Source organism: Pygoscelis adeliae, unplaced genomic scaffold, assembly GCF_000699105.1.
Source record: "Pygoscelis adeliae isolate BGI_AS28 unplaced genomic scaffold, ASM69910v1 Scaffold121, whole genome shotgun sequence".
NCBI lineage: Eukaryota > Metazoa > Chordata > Aves > Sphenisciformes > Spheniscidae > Pygoscelis > Pygoscelis adeliae.
Window position 1 is genome coordinate 9,105,780 of NW_008824359.1, and position 18,377 is coordinate 9,124,156.

Here is an 18,377-nt window from a genome sequence, read left to right on the forward strand (position 1 = left end):
GTGCCTGGAGCACCTCCTCCCCCTCCTTCTCCACTGCCCTTGGTGTCTGCAGAGCTGTTTCTCTCACACATTCTCACTCTTCTCCCCAGCTGCAATTGTGCAGTTTTTTCCCCCCTTCTTAAATACGTTATCCCAGAGGTGCTACCACCGTCGCTGATGGGCTCGGCCTTGGCCAGCGGTGGGTCCGTCTTGGAGCTGGCTGGCACGGGCTCTGTCGGACATGGGGGAAGCTTCTAGCAGCTTCTCACAGAAGCCACCCCTGTAGCCCCCCTGCTACCAAAAGCTTGCCACACAAACCCAATACAATGCTTTACCTTGCGGTTAGTATAGGCAAAGAAGATGCTCTCCTACAATTCAGATGGCTCGACTGACATATGGTTGCTTGTTACACTAATGTATCTTAATTGTGCTTTCTGAGTACTAATTGTGACTCTAGCAAAAATAACCGAGAGCTTTGACTCACTAGCTCCAGTGATTCATGGTGGGGTGATTTAAGAGGTTACTGTTCTCCTTTTATCTACCTTGACCCTCTGCTTGAGGTTACCACTTCCGAAACAGGCAGCTAAGCATAGCTGTCCACCCTTCAGCTGCCAGAGTTGACCCTGTGGCAAGTTAATGTAGTCTGGAACGGATAGCGATTTAAGAAGATATGCTACTTCTGTGGCTGCGGGGAGCCCAGCCTGTTAAATTGCCCCGCTACAAATTGACAGAATTTGATAGCCAGATCTCACCTCCTGACTCGACGTAATGAGTAGGTACTGTGACAGGTAGGGTCTTGCAGCTCTAGCAGCTCCAGCACAAACTGCTGTAATTGTCGGGCTTAAGCTCCTATTCTAGCAGTAATTTGGGCAACCGAGGTGTGCGGGTACTTAGCCGGTTCTGCATCCCCTCCTGCGCAGGCAGCAGCTTCTGGCAGAGAAGGAAGTGAATAGCAGGAGGCAGCAACAGTGCAAATTGCTGTGGCTGTATCCATCAGAGCTTGTCTGTCAAATCCCGCAGGACATCTGACTGGGCAGTGATTTTTCTGTGCCTCTGTGCCAGGCGGGAGATAACTGGCTATTGTTTTAGTGCCAGATCGTTTACAACAGAGGTTCTGCCTAAATTTCCTTTTATTCTCAGAGATTTGGAGACTAGTTCCTAATGTTCTGGAGAAGCAGGCAGATTTTCTTTGTTTCCCAGCTTTGGATGCGACTCCTCCATGGTGCAGGAGCCATGTTTGCCATTAAAACCTGTTTGTTGCTGAGTGTTTACCCCTAAATGCCTTCAGTACGGATAACATCTTTCCAGCTTGCAGAATTTGAGGAAATTTACCCCAAAGCTGGCTGGCTGGCCTTTGTTAGCATCCTGTTACTTTTGCATTGCTTATTTTCTACCGCAAGACCCAACTTTTAGCTGCTGAAGTGTGTGTTATTTGGAAGATACGTAAGTGAAAGTCATTTCGTCAGATCCTAATCTTGTTATGGGTAGCTGTTCATCTTTTTTCCTCCTGCTGCTATGGAAAGTGATTGCCTATCCGGTTATCTGTCCTGTTCGGTGTTTCCGCAGCATTTTATCCTGCATGTAAAATACTCAGGTTTGTGACTGAACGTAGACGGCAAGGAAGCCGTACCCACATATTTCTATGCATGTGCAGCAGCGCATCTGATATTATGTGACTTTAGGTTTTCTAAGGTGGATGCTGGAACCAAATATATCTTTGTCAGAGGTTTACGAGGTGGTAGTGTTTATTCATGAGAGATATTTGAGCTACACCACATTTAGCAATATTTGTAAATGCTATTGATCCATATTTTATCCTACGCTGGTGGAAAGGATGATGGCCCTGGCGGTCATGACATTGTCAAAGCTAAGTAATGAATTTCAGTGCCTTTTTTTGTACATTTTCAGCAAATTACTGCTGAACACCTGCCAAAGGGAATACTTTTCTCATTTTTGCTGCTTCTCTGCTGTGCGTGTGTAATTTGGCAAGCATAACAAGTTCTCCGGTGACCTGCACTAAAATGTTAATGCTAGGATGGGATCTGAGTGGTCAGCTGGGATTGGTAACTGGAGATGGAGTTTTATTCATGGCTCGGTGTCCTGGTTTCGGTTAAACCACGACACTTGGTCACCTGTATGAGTACGAACCTGGCCTGATTATTATTCGGTTCGAGTTCAAATGGTGCTGGTGATCCAAAGGTAATGTCACAAAGAGACGGTGTGGCATGTACCAAATAAGCTTTCTGGGTTAATTTCCTCCCTGACACAGAAAGCGTTACACCGTCCTGTGTATTACAGAAGTATCGCCTTAGTTGCTGTTGTATTCTGGTTTTCCAAGCGTGCAGAAGATCAAACATTAGCGATTGCTTTGAGCTCCGTAAGGATGCGAGCGATCCTAGACTGATGCTCTTATGCCCTGGAGAGCTAACATGGGACCTGCACTACCTTTTTTCCCCTCTTTCAGCAGAGATTGCTTTCCAGCCCAAATTAAAATGGGCTGGTAAAATAGTGAGATGCAGTTTATAGTTCCCTCAGCTGTGCTGTGCTTGCCTCATTGATGTTGTAAACTGAGATCCACTGCCTTTCAACAGTGCTAAATTAATTTGAAAGAAAAGTCATTTTCTAGTAACATGGTGGGTGCAATAGGCATGAAAAAAAGGCAGGTTTAATTTTCATACTTTTCTGGAAGGATGTCAAGAAGTGGTTTTCCTCTGACTGTTTTGTGAACGCTGTTCTAGGCAGAGCAGAGGCTCTTTGCTTTTGAAATACGTCTTTCTGCAATGTGTTGCAGCTAATGCGCTCTGGGACTCTCTGCCTTCTCGTGGCCCATCAGTTTGTGAAGTCAAGTACTCAAAAGCTGGGAACTATCAGAGCTGGGGGTGTTTGTGCAGCCTTAATTTGGTCACCCCCTGTCTGGGCCTTGGATTGTACGATTACCTACTTTTTTCTCTTTCTGCAAGGCCTTTGTCTGGTTTGCCTCCAGAGATAGATTGTGCGATGCTCTAAAAATTCAAAAGTTAGTGGGAAGGGCCTTTGTTCCTTCGATATAAATAAGATTCACCTTTTCTCTAACAGCCCTGAGGTGAGATGTGGGTTCAGCTTGTGGGTTAAGACAGCTCAAGTCAGATGTTTCTGTGTGAACTGGGTGGTACCTGATCTCCCCTTACAGCCGGTGTAGGTGTAGTCAGTGGAGCCCAGAGAAGGATCAAGCTCGTGCTGAAGCAGGCACCCGTGCTGGGTCTGCGTCGCTCTCTGGGCTCTGTTGACCAGGCAGCACTGACTGCCATGGGAGATGAGAGCCCCGGCTCAACTTAGGTGTTTGCATCCATGAGCTGGATGCCACACCAAGATTCTTGGCTCCATTACAGGCTCGATCAGGAGGTGTTTTCTTCTTCATCTCTGACTTCTGACTCCTTGAGCTCGTGCTGGTTTTTGATGCGGTGTCGCTTTTTGCAAGATACTCCGATTTCTTCCAGCGTTGGTTCTTGGTCCCGTTGTCCTTTCCAGGTCTTTGCTTTTCCCCACCTCTAGGAAGACGCAAGTGGTCACTCACCTTTGGTTGTACTCTCTTCTTCTGTTCTGCTCCTCTCTGGTGTATTTGTCTTGTCATAAGCCAGGTGGTGCCATTCGCAGGGGGTTGTAGCCATGATCGGAAAAGTTTGACTTCATTCCTTAGCAGGAACTTGCTCTTTGGGACCAAAACATCTTCACTGGAGTTGCGAGGCATGTCTGCGCCTAGGGAGGATGCAGTTTTAAGCTACTGTAGCAGCTAAAAGCTGAAATACTTTTCCAAAGCAATGAGCTCAATCATCATTAAAAATTGAGTAGCTGTTGGCACTTTAGTTGGAGCTACGACGGGCGGCAAATGGAGCCAGGGAAATGGCACCATCAGTTCTTGTAGTCTACTGCAGCAAGCCTCTTCCTGAACGTGTGGTTTTACAAGCACGGAGAAAACAAGCGCGTGTATGTTTTTGCAGCATGTTTTTTGAGAGAGATCATATTGCAGCTTTATAGGTGAGGGACTTGCTTTGGCAAGAGAACAAGATTAGCTAAACCATAGCTTTTCACTGGCAGTTTTGGCTGATGACTGCTTTTTATTAGCTCTGTTTATAATTTTATTGATACAATTTCTTTCTTTCCTCAAAGCAGCAATCAAGCTGTTTTCCTTCCTTAAGCTAAATGTTTATATCGGAGTGTCAGATGGGGGCGAGATGAGTTCTGTTTAATAGGTAGATGCAGTAACTACAAAGCGAGGTCTTTACTGGACACTGTCTCTGTGCAACAATAGCTTTTAGGGCATTTAGTTTTCGGAACTGTAAGCAGCACCGCAGCGGCAGAAGTGGTTATTTTCCTCAATAACAGCTGGGAAGTGGTTGTTACTAAGAATATGCAACTTTCCCCAGGCCACAGTGAGTCAATATCAGAACTGAAATTGGAACTAGATTTTTTTTTTTTTAATGCATATAAGTCTCAGGTAGTGCTGTCTCTCTCATCAACTATAGCAAGAAAACCTTGAACCTCAGTTTAGATTCAATAAAAGAGATTGTTGTGTCATTTCTTTCATAATTTTAGATGTAAGGATTTTTTCTCCCAAATCCCTTTTTAGCCTGCATCTATATCTATATATTGACTATTCTGTGGTAAACTGTCTATGTAATTATCACCTAATCGTTGATCATATTGATTTGGCAGCAGACATTTAAATCGTTGCTCTCTCAAGTTTCCCTGAACTAAATTGCACAGCAAAGGTGTGAGAAATCTTGGGCAAACCTTGGGCATCTCCTCATGCAAGTTTTATAACGGTCTTTGTTTCACTGTATGTAGCAGGCTGGCGAGCTGCTTGCACTTCGATGTCACTGCGGTGACATGGATTGTTGTTCATGGGATGTGTTATCTGCTTCTGTACGCTTGGATAAAAAGAGAAAGGGACGTGGAGTAAAACCTGTCCTGTGGGAATAGCTGATATCGATTGCCTGGTAGAGGTGGAATTTAACTAAAGGTCAAATAAAATTGTACTGGAATCCACATAAGGGACAGCTGAAATGGGACTAAGAGCTACTTCTTTTTAGATTTTATATTGCTCAGTGAAAAGATACCAGGAAGGCAAAATTGACCAAAATGAAATATTAACCAAACGCAGCCTACAGCCTTCTGCTTTTCTCCCCTTGAAATACTGTGTGGGTTAAGGCTACCGTGCTGCACAGCACTGATGCTTAAAGCAAAGAGTGGGACTCTGTATTTAGTGTTTATCCTGGATTACTGGACAGAAATTCCCAAGCTGTTACTGAGAAATGCATTTGATTCTTTATAAAACTTCATAGCTTAAAGTGTCTCCAATTTTCTCTCTTTGTGCTGAGCATATGTTTTTCCAAGCTTTCCTTCTGCATCATAAATTGACAAATGGTTTTGCAAATAATACTGTTTGGGATTGATAACCCTCATGCGTGGGCTTTTTTCCCACTTCAGAAGTGATTCTGGTGGTTTTGGTAGCCTGGGAGGGCATGTAATTACTTGTAAACTATTTTCTTTTCTTAAATAGGAGAGGGGCTGCCGTTTGGCACAGGAAATCTTGCCCTCTTTTGTAGTGAGCCCAGAGCTTCATAGCGCCTTCAAGCTTCTGGTCTTCTGAACCACTTCTTCCTTTTTGCAGTTTTATCATGACTTTCAGGATAACATTCTTGGCTTCTTTTCTGTAGCTGTCATTTTCAAATGCTATTAGGGGTAATCAAAGGAGATGAAAAGTCTGTACAAGCATCCTGGGGGCAAGGAAGGGAGTTTTAGAATGGCTGGTTGAGCGCGCAGGCAACCGACCTATCATTTCATCTACACGTGGCTCATCGATCTGCTTGTCATGGCCGCTGAAAACCCAAGCTGGAATGACTGGCATGGTGTGTTGGACTAAGTGCATCTTCCACGTATAAGATGGATGGTTGGTTTTTTTTACTGGCGTTCATATATTAGTCTGAAATTTCAAGTGTCTGGCTCATGGTAAAGGACAGTGTGTACACTCTTCATCTGATAGATTGAGTATGGGCTTAGGAAGTGGACATTTTACAAGCACTATGTATTTTCTTCTTTCAGACATCTTGGGAAAAGTTGTGTTTTGCTGATGTGTTGGACCTCAGTCGTCTTTATTAGGATATACAGGTTTTGTTTTCTTAAGCTGCTAAAAAACCAAACCACCTCCCTCTTTATGCAGAATGGGTATAGAGAGGTTCTTGTTTCCATAGTACGCGTTTTCATGTTACGGCAGATGAACTCTTTTCCTCTGGCTACTTGAAATGGGCTAATATTTCAACGAAACTTCGAGGTTGTAGTTGTTGTCTTTGAAGCATTTGACAAATATGTGTAACTTTACCTGGATTTCCAAAAATAAGGTCCCTCACCAAAACCTATTTAAAGATTGTGGGAATAAGAGTGAAGGCCTCGCATGCGTAAATAATTGAAAGATATTGGGAAAGGGAATAAATGCTCAATTTACACAACAGAGGAAGGTTATTAGTGGTGTCCCAGAGGAATCTGTGCTGGAACACGTGGTCTTGACCACAGTGGGTGGTGAAGGGGCAGGTGAAAATTAGTGTAGATATAGAGCGATGTGTATAAGAAAGATTTTTCCTTATTTTACTACAGAACAATGAGCTCCAAGTTGGCTAATGCCACTCAGGAACAAGATTTTAAAGTTATAGTAGATAACCATGAGAAACAGAGGCTTGATGCTTGGTATTAGTTAAAAGACCAACTCAGTGTGAGGAATTATAATGAAGGGAATAGAGAGCAAACTGGGAAATACTGTTATGCTGCCACGTAATTCAGCAGTGCCTTCACAGCTTGAACCTGTGTTCAGTTCTTCTTTTAAAAACAAGGGAGGGGAGAAGGAAAATGATATTGTGGAACTGGGGAAAAATACTTGAGAGTGATATAATAGAGATCTATGAAATCCTGAGCAGCGTGGAGTAGATAAAAAAAGGATAAATGTTGATTATCTCCTACAGCACAAGAACTAGGGCTATCGCATGAAATGGGAATGAAGTACGAAGGAGACACTTCTTTGTGCAGTACATAGTTAGGCTGAGGGGTGACCAAACACATTCATAGGAAGAATATCCACTGAGAGCTGCTAAGTCCTGAAGACACCTACTACTGCTAAAGACATCGCCTCTGGATCAGGTAGTCCCTGAAGAGGAAATTATTTGCAACCATGAGAGTATTCAAGGGAAGTACCACTGCCGTTAGCCCTGCTCCTACTGCTCTAGTCTAAGCATCTGCAACAGCCATGAGTGGATGGGATATTGGGCTAAATAGACCTTTGGACTTGCCTCAGGCACTGTTTGTGTGTTTCTGGAGCGTGCAGGTCCCTTGTTCCACCTCCAGAGCAGGTCAGCTTGTTAGTGGCACCCCAGTTGCCATCTGAAGGCAGTTCAGAGACTCGGGTCTCCCTAAGCCTCGGTGCGAGGAAGCTGGTAGCTCGTGTCGCTGCTTCTGTTCTGGGAGAAATGTGAAGACCTCAGTCTCCAAGACTACATTTTGGCTCTGCTCACTGGGACTGGTTTGAGCTAGCGTAAGGGAGGAGGAGATAAGCACTCCCTTGCCCATATTAGCCTTGTTTCAGCTTTTTTCCCTTAAACCTTTAGTTTGGACCGACATAGGTAAAAAAGCGATTGTAACTCGGCTCCTGTTAGACTCGCACATGCGATTTTTCTTGTTTGAAATATTTCACTCTAGCATATGCTTATTCATCCTGGTGTTTTCAGTTATGGCTTGCTAATAATTTGTTGCTGGAACAAACGTTATCTGTATTGCCCTTGCCTTGAACTTGATGGATGGGAGCTTAGAAAATAAGCTTGCAGTGTTAGAAGGTCCTGTCGGGGTTTTCTGTTCAGCGTCCTTTTTTTGCCTCCTGAGCTAAGACAAACCTTTCAGGGCCCGCTCAGATGTCCTCTGAGAATAGGCAGTGATTATGGCCTTCGGAATAATTGTGCATTTATTAGCCCAGCGCAGTAAGAGCAGAGCAGCTCTCGTGCACGGCTCTGTCCTGGCTGTTGTGAACGGCAGGGTCCCTCCAGCAAAAGCTACAGCCTCCGTGCCCCGAGGTCCTCTACGTGACATTGCTCTATGAAAGCTGTGAATGATATAAAAATAAACCAAACCACCCCCACCCCCTTCCCTCTGTAGCCAACATCATTACCTCCTTGTCGTTACAGCCAGGCATTTAATTAGTCCATGCAAATAGCCCTACTTTGATTAGGCCTGAAGTGTGTTAACATAACTGTGCTGCTTCCGCTCGTGCTGTGCTTTTTCTTCGGAGGATGTTCAGATGTCAGATCCACTCATTGTCGTTACAACTTGGTAAACAAATTAAGAAAGAGAGAAAATTGGTAAGTTCTAGGTTTTTCGCTTCAGAATGGATACTATTTTGAACACAGATCCTATCCTGGATTTCTAACACCAAGTGACACAGCAGGAGGGAGCATAATTACGTATGACTTATCTGTTAGTGGCATTTCACGAAAAAAAAAGGATTTGTTCTCACTTGTCTTTTAGCAGGTATAAATACTGTTCTTTATCAAAATTGGAAAATTATATTTTAGTCAATAAAAGACTGTATTTTAAGTAACTGTAAGTTTTTCAGCATTTGAAAACTGAACCTTGGGGAAACTGATGCTGCTAAGAAACCAAAGCAGTCTGTTGTACTCCTGGTAGTGGTGATAAAGAAAACACCGAAATGTTGTAATAAAAAGGGAGCAGTATAAAGCCAAGTAACTGGCATTTGAGCTTTCAGAAATACCTGCTCTGGGCAATCATCAAACATGCAACTTTTGAAACATGTGAGTAAGATGCCACCTGTTTTATTTGCTAGCAGGAAATTGTAGATATTGAATTAATTATTGCTAGCTGTGTTTCAGAGACTGGCATTGTGATAAAGCAGAGCTATTGGAGATCAAGGAGGAGGAGGTCATTTAAGTAATAGGTGAGGATGTGGTACATAAGATACTTGTGTATTATGTCAGCAGTTTCCTCTTCAGAAACCCATGGTGTCACTTCTTGTCTTAATTCCACATGTACAGACATCATTGTCTGTCTTGAACACCTGTAATTGTGTTACACCTAGGACCATGCTCCTTGTAGTCAAGGGCACAAGAAGGTTTTTTTTCAAGACGTTAGACCTGTTTGAGATGCTGAATGTTCATAATCTTCGTTGTTCACAAAGTTAAGGCCAGGCACCTTCTGCCGAGGTCTCCTTTGGTCGCTGATTAAAATTCTTGATTTTCCCACCCAGCCCTCCAACACTTCCCTCTTTCCACAAGACTCTAAGCACCTCTTCTGAGGCAGGTTTGCAACTCTTGTTTTGGGTTTTTTTTCCCGGGGATAGGCTAAGGGTAGATGAGCAGCAGTGCCTTCCCCTTCCCAGCTAAGCTGTGACCACTCATTGCGATGTGTACGAGCATGGAGCACCACATTTTGTGGAAATCGCTGCTGTCGGATAATCATTAGCAACAATGGTGATCAAGTAATATGAGCATCTCCATAATTTATTCCATCTTTACCTCCAAGAAGGTTTTCTTCGGCTTTTGAAGTAATATTGGAATGTCCTGCAGGCAAGTTTTTGGGGGCTGTTGGGTTGGATGAGTTGTTCTAGATCCCTCCCTTCTTTCCGTGTAGATGGGTACACCTAAACACTACTTGCTCTTGGTGATTGGTTCTCTTTGATGCTGCCTTTGAACTGTTTCTGCTGCTTCTTGTGCCTTTTTCTGCTCTTTGGCCTCTCTGTTTGCCTCCTCTTTATGTACTCTCCTACTCTGAAACGTAAAACGGGTAAATGGTTTAAAGGCGTGTGATTAACGTGCTGTATACGCAGTGTGTTAACCCACCTGCTTTCTTCTTCCAGTTCATCTTTTCTGAGCTTGTTGGGATGAAGCAAGTCTTTCTGTGTTGCCTGGCATCCTGCCACTCTGATCCCAACCAGGGAGTTTGGAAGCTGCTGTAGTATGGATTGTAAATAATCAAGTGTTTGATGTTCAGGTCTCCTAGCTGATGAGACTTTTGTCTGTAGACCAGTTTAATCGAGAGCAAGTAGAGGCTTTGTTAAATGAGTTGTTTTATGCCAGAACTATGCTGTCTGTTTTTTTGCTAAGTGAGAAAGTGCCCAAGACCCTATGTCAAACTGCTGTATCTGGAGAGGTAGGTGCCTTTTTCATCTGAAAAAAACGAGCTTATTTTAGAGGCAGATTCTGATTTGAAGGTCTGCTTAATGTACCAGCTTTCTCTGAAAATTCAGTCAAATATTCTCTAATGATTAAAATTAATAATCTCTCCTTGTCCTGGTTTCGGCAGGGATAGAGTTAATTTCCTTCCTAGTAGCTGGTACAGTGCTGTGTTTTGGATTTAGGGTGAGAACAATCTTGATAACACACCGATGTTGTAGTTGTTGCTGAGCAGTGCTTACACTAGTCAAGGACTTTCCAGCTTCCCACGCTCTACCGACTGAGCAGGCTGGAGGGGCACAAGAAGCTGGGAGGGGGCACAGCCAGTATATAAAGCTGGGGGAAGAAGAAGGAAGGGGGGGACGTTTGGAGTGATGGTGTTTGTCTTCCCAAGTAACCGTGAGGCGTGATGGAGCCCTGCTTTCCTGGAGATGGCTGAACACCTGCCTGCCCATGGGAAGTAGTGAATGAATTCCTTGTTTTGCTTTGCTTGCGTGTGCGGCTTTTGCTTTACCTGTTAAACTGTTTTTATATCAACCCACGAGTTTTCTCACTTCTACCCTTCCGATTCTCTCCCCCATCCCACTGGGGGGGAGTGAGTGAGCGGCTGCGTGGTGCTCAGTTGCCAACTGAGGTTAAACCACGACACTCCTTTACTTCTTCCTATTCCAGACAGTTCTGTAATCACGCTGGAAAGAATGGACTTTAAAATAGCAGTGTCTGAGCAAATCTTAAGGTTTCTCTGTATCTCATTTCCTTCATTTGTATGGCTTAGCATCTATTTTATTTGCATAATCCACCTCTGCGGTCAGTCCGTTATTAAAATTGCCCCACTGTCATCTTGTGCTATACACTTGTCTTGATTTCTGATTATTCTTTTGATTATGGGGTTCCTCAGCACTGCTGTATTACAAATAAGACTGTTCCAGGGAAGGAGGAGAAATACTGTGAGATGCTTGTTGCTGCTTGAGAAGATAAAATCCACCTCCACTCTCAGGTTCCAGAAGAAATGCACATCATAAATATTAATGCCAGAATGAACGTGGAAATCAGGTGAACTTGTATATACAAGACCATCATGGGTGGAGTTTCCAACTTGGCTTCATCTCATTTCTCAGGGCTTCCTCTATTTTGCTTCCCTTGGTCTTCAGTTAGCAAGAGTTTTGCTTGTCTTGGTCATCATCAAGGTCGTCTTAACCTCTCGTGCCCGAGTATCCTGAAGTCACTCTCTTCAGAGCTCTAGATATCTGCCTTTCAGGCTGTCTGCCTAGTTGGGTAGAGTCTGTTCCCTCTTCATGTCTGCCTTGGCTAGCATGCCATTCCTGCAGGATATGTGGCTAGATGTCTGTTGTTTTTAAAGATTAAGTGAAGGCAAATCCATCGTGTCCATTATCATGATAAGTCACTGTATCCTGTTAGTGAGCTTACAGGATTTTTGGAGAAATGAAGTGTAATATGCATAAACTTCTGCAAGAGAATTGACTTGGTGCAGTGAGATATTTTGACATTAAAAAAGAGACTAGAACAACATGTCACCCCTTACATTGGTTTTCAATACAGGCATAGCAGAAAATTATAGTCATTGACCTGAATGGTTTCTAATAGGATTCTGTTGGTTTTGCCTCTGGGCCTTGTGTTTAATACTTGCGTTAAAATAGTAATTTCTAAGGGTTGGCAGGAGCTATCAATATTGGAGGTGGGCAAATAAGGGATAAATCTGTATTCCATAGTAAGTTGTATACGAGCAAGCTGTGTGCTTCATTATGGGAAAATGTAAAGCTGTTTTTCTAGGAATGGTGCAGGATTCTATTCTGAGAAGCAGCGAAATATCTAGAAAATGTTTAGGAGTTAAGTCGCATTATCATGAGCTTTCTGTATGATTCAGCAACCAAATTACCCTTGACTGTATAAATAGTGGAAAACTGGATAGGAATAGGCAAATCATGTTCCATCTGGATATAGTACTGGTGTGTCTGCAAAGTTCTGTGGCTGTTTTTGGTATCAACAGCAACACGAAGAATGCTTAAAAACTGGAGGCAGTGCTAAGAAAAGGTATGAAAATGATGTAAGCATTAAAATATATGCACTTAATGAACAGTATACAAAACTCCTTGAATCTAGTCTGACACCCTGATACCTGCTAGAATGGCAACATGGCGGAACGCAACTAATTTAGGAGATTTCTGGAGAGCGTTATGGTGATCGTTTGAAATAGTTGGCTCATCGAGTGCCTAGGAGAGGTGCTTTCCTGGATCTGCTACTTCCAAAGAGCTGGTTGAGGGAGGGATGTGGTCTTGGCTGCAAGGACTCTGAGATGGTAGAGCTTAAGATCCTGAGGGATGCAAGTAGGAGAATAAAGATGTCAGAATTCAGGACAACGGACTTGTACATTTCCAGGGAACCGAAAGGCAGAATTCCATGGGCGGATGCCCTGAAAGGTGAATAAGCCCAGGTGAGCTCAGCTGATCTTCCAGGACAACCTCTTCAAATTGCACAGACAGTGCGTACTGATGTGCAGGAAACCAAGCAGGCACGACGGGTCGCCAGCTTTGCTTAACTGCTTAATGGGGAAGTCCTGATGGAGCTCAAACATGAAAAAAGGACTGTGTGCAGAACGTGAAAGGAGGTATGGGATACCCAGGAGGGATACAGGCAGGTAGAGGCCACATTAGGAAAGTTTAGCTGGAGTTGAAACTCCAAGGGATTAGAGGGGAACAAGAAGGACTTCCGTAGGTACATTTGTCAGCAGATGAAGACAAAAGAAAATGTGGGTCTGCTGCTGGATGAGGTGGGCAACTCTGTGATGAAGGACCCAGGAAAAGGCTGAGGTATGCAGTGTTTCTTTGCCTCAGTCTTTATTTGCAAGATCCGCTCTTGCTAGGTGGCGATTTGGGGTGAGAGGTGCCCGTGGCAGAGGATTGCATTGGACACCACTGGCAAACTGGGCACATGCAAGTCTGTGGAAGGGGATGGGTGAGGCAGCTCCGTCTCACCTTGGAGAGGTCGTGACAACCGAGAGGTCCCCAGTGGCTGGAAATGTTGTGTCTGTCTTCAAGAAGGTGAGGAGAACTACAGGCTGGTAAGCCTCACCTTGGTCCCCGAGAACATGATGGAGCATGTCTTTGTGCAAGCTGCTTCCATGGGCGGGGAGGTGGGCGGGAGGATTCAGCATGGATTCACCAGGGCAAAAATGTGCCTATCCAGCCTGCTAGAAATGTGAGAAACCACCATGTTTCTAGTGGGCAGTTACGATGAAACCTGGGCACTGAAAGTAGGAGATGAGCAAAGTCAGTCTTGAAATAGCCAATCTACTATAAATTGTTACATAAATCACTGATTAATAATAAAAAAATTTTACTTGAGACCTGCAAATCAGGATCAGATTTCAAAGATATACTTAAAAAAATAAAACCCGAAAAAATCCAAAAGCTTTCTCCACTAAAAAAAAGCGTTACTCTTAAGCATACATCAGTTTGTCTTTTCTTTTTCTCTGTTGGCTGGTAAGTATCTGTCTCGGATCCTGACTGTGCTTTAAAATAAGAGATCTTGCCAATTTGATGAAGAAAAAAAAAAAATCAGCGCCTGTCTTGATGAAAATCCAGTATTTAGTAAAAAACCTTTTATATAGTATCTCCTGCCCTTTTCAGGTCTCCGAGCTCTCTCTTACAGCTCGCCGTTGACTCGGTCGGTGAAGGACGTGCTGATTGTGCATAGGGAAAGGATGAATCTAACTGTTAAACACTGACAGATTTATTTTTAAAAAATTAAAAATTTAACTTAGTTGTGTAATGCAGCTTTGTGCTGCATAATGATGGTCGGTACAGCTTTTATGGGTACCGTTTGATAACTCCTTCCATAAAATGACAGGTTATGTAAATCTAGTAGAGCTTTTAATTCATGTCCACTTCTGACACTCTGTGTTTGGCTTCTTAACTTACAATCTTACAATTTGTGCCTGTCCTTAGTTTTAGTATTGGGTTTCAAACGAAATGGAGTTGCTCATTTTGCAATAGGAAAAATTTTGCATATCCGAATGAGCGTTTGAAGTTGAGAAAAGACAGAAGAAGAGTCAAATTTCTCTTTCTTTATTCAGGAAATGATGGAGGTGTGTTGCCAGAATCACCTTCCATGGAAGGTTGGCTGTCACACGCTTGTTTCTCTTTTTCAATTAGTTGAAAGGAATCTGTAGTCTTTATTAAATATGGACCACGCGATTCAAGCTTTTACTTTACGTTAATAAAATAGAGTATGAGACTGCGCTCTGTTTACTCACTACAAGTCTTTGGGACTGCTGGGGAGAGCTGGAGGACTTGTGGCTCGGGTTGAAAATGTCTGTGTCTTACAGAAGATGGTGATTTGATGAGGCTTGTGACTTTCCTTGGCAATGCCATCTTTGTTACTTTGTCTGTTTTGAGTTCATCTTTGTTTTGCTTTTCTGGTTATCATTAAGACACGCTTCTCTTTTCAGCGTAGAGTGGGGCAAGACAATTTTACCAGCCATCCATACTGAAATCCGTTGGTGCCCTAGTAGATGTTGTAGTTTAGGGTCTGTTGGTGTTTGTTATATTCAACATTTTAAATCTTGGCCATAAATTTGCTTGGGAGGGGGATATAATTATTCCTTTCTCCCCCCAGTATTTCTAGCCATGATTGCAGGTGCTTAATATGAGCACATACCCTCTGGCGTGATGAGCGAGTTATCTGGTGACTTCCCTCCCCTTAGCTAAAATTTCTTTCTTTAATTCTTGCAAATCACGTCTTTAAAAGTGAGAGTTTTCCAGTCTGATGTTAATGAATCATACATTGGCAATGTTTTCCCTGACGTGATAAACAATTGTTCTGTTAGTCTGTCAGATTAGTGAGCCACAAACTGTGAAATATTTTATGTGTTTTTTGTTTTTTTAAGATGCTTATTTTGACAACCATTACAGTCTATCCCGGAAATAGCTTGGTCTTTATGTATCTTAGGCTTTAACAGTTTGAAGGGAGTTAATATTTTTGCTGTGAGTCTGAGCCCACTTGGGTTTTTTGCTGGTTTTTTTTGGGGGGGATGTTGGGGGGAGGGGGTCGTTGTTGTTGGTTTCGGGGGTTTTTTTTTGGTCAAATTGTACCTCCATCATGCTCTAAGGTAGGCTCTGGAGCTTTATTTTGATTCAGAAGTTTCCAGCTATCCGGAGCTGGAAATCGGATGATGAATTTTTATAGAACACCTAATAGAGAACTGAAGGTAGTCATCCTTGGGGTTTTGGTGTGCGATATTCTTTCAGGTATCAGTATCAGCATAACGTATCTCTCTTACTCAAGGTGTCCTCTTTTCAGCAACATTTAATATTAATAGTGAGATCTTCATCATTTGGGACCATTAAAGAGACCGATATTCCTCTCAAACAGTGGTTGTCAACCTGCCCGCATCCTGGTTTGGGAATTATCCAGATTCTCTGTAGTTTCAAGTTGTTTCAAGAGAAGAAATTTCCTTCTTCCTGCTGTAAATCTTTTCTCCGGTGCTGCAGTCCTCTGTTATACAACCACCGTATTCTGCAGGAAAGATGGTCAAGTGAACTGATTCCTACACAGAAAGGAATATTATCCTTGCTGGTGGTGTTGGAGATTATGTTGACTGATGGTTTCCTTTTGTGAATTTTGGTTCAAGACTGCTTTGGATTCCTTTTTTCTGTTGTTTTACTCTCTCGTAGGTCAGTAACTTACCATTTGTCATCAGCAGAGGATTTTTCTACTAGCTGGAATAATTAGTCTCTGTTAGACATCCAGTGATAAATGGGAGAGGAGGGGGAAAAAGGTTAACAATGAATTTTGTTTCAGCGTTAGACTTCAATGAAGTTGAGAACGTGCCACTTACAAAGGGAGGTGATTTGTGGAATTTTTCATAGACAGTCTTGTACGTTTTCTTGTGAGAACGCAGCTGGATCTTGTCCTAATCCCTGCAGTATATCTGTACGCCGTGGGAATCAAATGAAAATACCAAACTCTCCCTAACATGAGGTCCTGTATTATTGTCAGTGTCTGAGTGGGAGCGAGTGCTCGGACTGCCTTTGGTTTGTCCCCAAAACTGAACACAGTTCTCATTGCCTACTCTGGCTTGCTCTTTTGCCCAGGCTTAGTTTCCAGATGATGAGTACCGAAGGCTCAGTCTGGTCTGGGAGCATCTTCCTAAAAAGTACTGTTTAAAAAAGCCCTGCAAGGCTGCCACAGTCCAGTGCTCTTTTATACAAAGCAAACCCCAGACTTGTATTAGTGTGCATATTTGTGTATCGTTTCATCCATGCACTGCAATAAGGTTGAGGGTTCCCTTGCTTTGCTGCTCGGCTATTTGACCGATTCAAAATTCAACCTGGGTTTTAATTCTGGTAGTGACGTAGAAACTCTCACCTGGAAGATGTTGGAAACTCCTCTGAAGTCACTTGTGACAACTTCACAATTTTAATAGAGGATGGGGTTTTTTTTGCAGGTATTCAGAACGAAGCCTGACAAAATGCATTGGAATAACGATAGAGACCAGACCAGATTACTGCCTGAAGCGGCATTTAAGTGACATGTTATCCTACGGCTGTACAAGGCTGGAGATCGGAGTGCAGAGCGTGTACGAAGACGTGGCCAGGGACACCAACAGGTGAGAAGAAAGCGTCAATGCAAAGCTGAGCGTGCCTGCTCACTGTATGCTTTCTGGAGTGCTCGAGTAGCGTGTCTTGACCTGTTTGCTTGAACACCCATTTAACATTGAATGTTGAAACATTTAGCTCATTTCCTTGCTTGTGTGGCCGTATGTCTGTTAAGAAAAACTAATAAACTGCAGTGGCTTCATGGATTTCTTTGTGATATTGTGTAGACCATGGCTTGAGAAAATGGGTTATTTGTGATGTTTTATTTTAAAATCATATTCTTTTCCTGTATTGTACATCTCTTTTTTTAATTGCTTCATAAATAAATGCAGTTTTGTGAAGTGTAACATGTGCCCAGAGAGAGCTCATACTTCTTGTCCTACATAATTCGTAATCTATAGGCTTGAGTAGATACAATGCAGTATAATCTATTGGAGGTACTTTACCAGCAAACAGCATGTTCTCTACACCAGATACCTTTTTCTGCTGAGTGTTGGAGAGGAGAGATGACATTGGCGAGTAGAGAGGGTGAGGCATAGCCAGAAACACCACCTGTTGAAAGATTAACCGCAGTCATTCTAGGCATACAGTATCTCTAGGGATTGCAAAATATATTCACGAGAGGCCTGTGATATATTTCTTGTCATATTGGACCTATGGCTAAAAGAACAGTTATCCTACGTAGGAGAGTGCGCAGCACATTGTTCAGCTCATCGCTTACAGGCAAGTAAGCCAATCTCTTTTTTTTTCTTGCAAGTCTCATAATTCTGTTCAGATTTTGAAAGAAGCGCTTTTTTCCTTGTTTTTTCACTTCTGACACTCGTACAACTTGCCTTCGTTCTTACTGCATATTCCAGTCGCCTGCCAAAGATGTTTAATAACCATAATCATACGTAATGACAGAGACATTATGGTTCAATAAGCAAAGCACGTTTTTGTTAATACCTGCCTTAAAGGCAGTAGTGCAAAACTGAAGATGTTGGACGTTTCTTTTAGAGGCTTAAAGAATCCAAAATGTTTCCTCCTGCGGCCTTAGCTGTAGTACTCCTGGTGCATGGAAGTGCAGGATGTCACTGCTATGAAATGATCAGGCTCCAGGTCTCAATAGACAGGAAAAGCCGTTAATTGAGTAGTCCAAGAGTTAAGAGCTAATGTTTATAGGTGGTACTTTCCTCCTCTAGATGTCAGAGCTTTCCAAAGGAAAAGATCCATACCAAGGAATGTAGCTAAACCTCACTCTTAGACTAGATGTATTCATTAACGGTTAATTCCGACACAGATTGTAAATTTCAGAATTTATTTCTCTCCAGCTTTTAAAATCTTTTTTTCACCTCAAATCTTGTGAAGGTGTCCCATCCTGAGGTGGAGCTGTAAAACCCCGCCTAGCTATCACTTCAGTCATCTTCAGTTTTCCTCCAGTTTTGTCTGTCACATCAGAACTGGTACCATGAATCATTCAAAGCTGTATGTCACTTTTGGCTTGTACGTTTGCTAATGAACGCTTGCTTTCCTGCTATCAGAAGAAGAATGAAGGAGTATATTACCGACTCGATTTCGCTCAGAAGTAATCCTGTATAGA

The 18,377-nt window shown here is 42.9% G+C and overlaps 1 protein-coding gene across 1 annotated transcript in view; it reads left to right on the top strand.

Moving 5' to 3' along the window:
- Window positions 1-18,377, top strand: part of ELP3 (elongator acetyltransferase complex subunit 3) — a 98,446-nt gene that overhangs the window by 15,102 nt on the left and 64,967 nt on the right. The window contains exon 7 of the mRNA XM_009319723.1: window positions 16,648-16,809. Coding sequence (XP_009317998.1) covers window positions 16,648-16,809 — 162 coding nt within the window. The remainder of the gene's footprint in view (window positions 1-16,647; window positions 16,810-18,377) is intronic.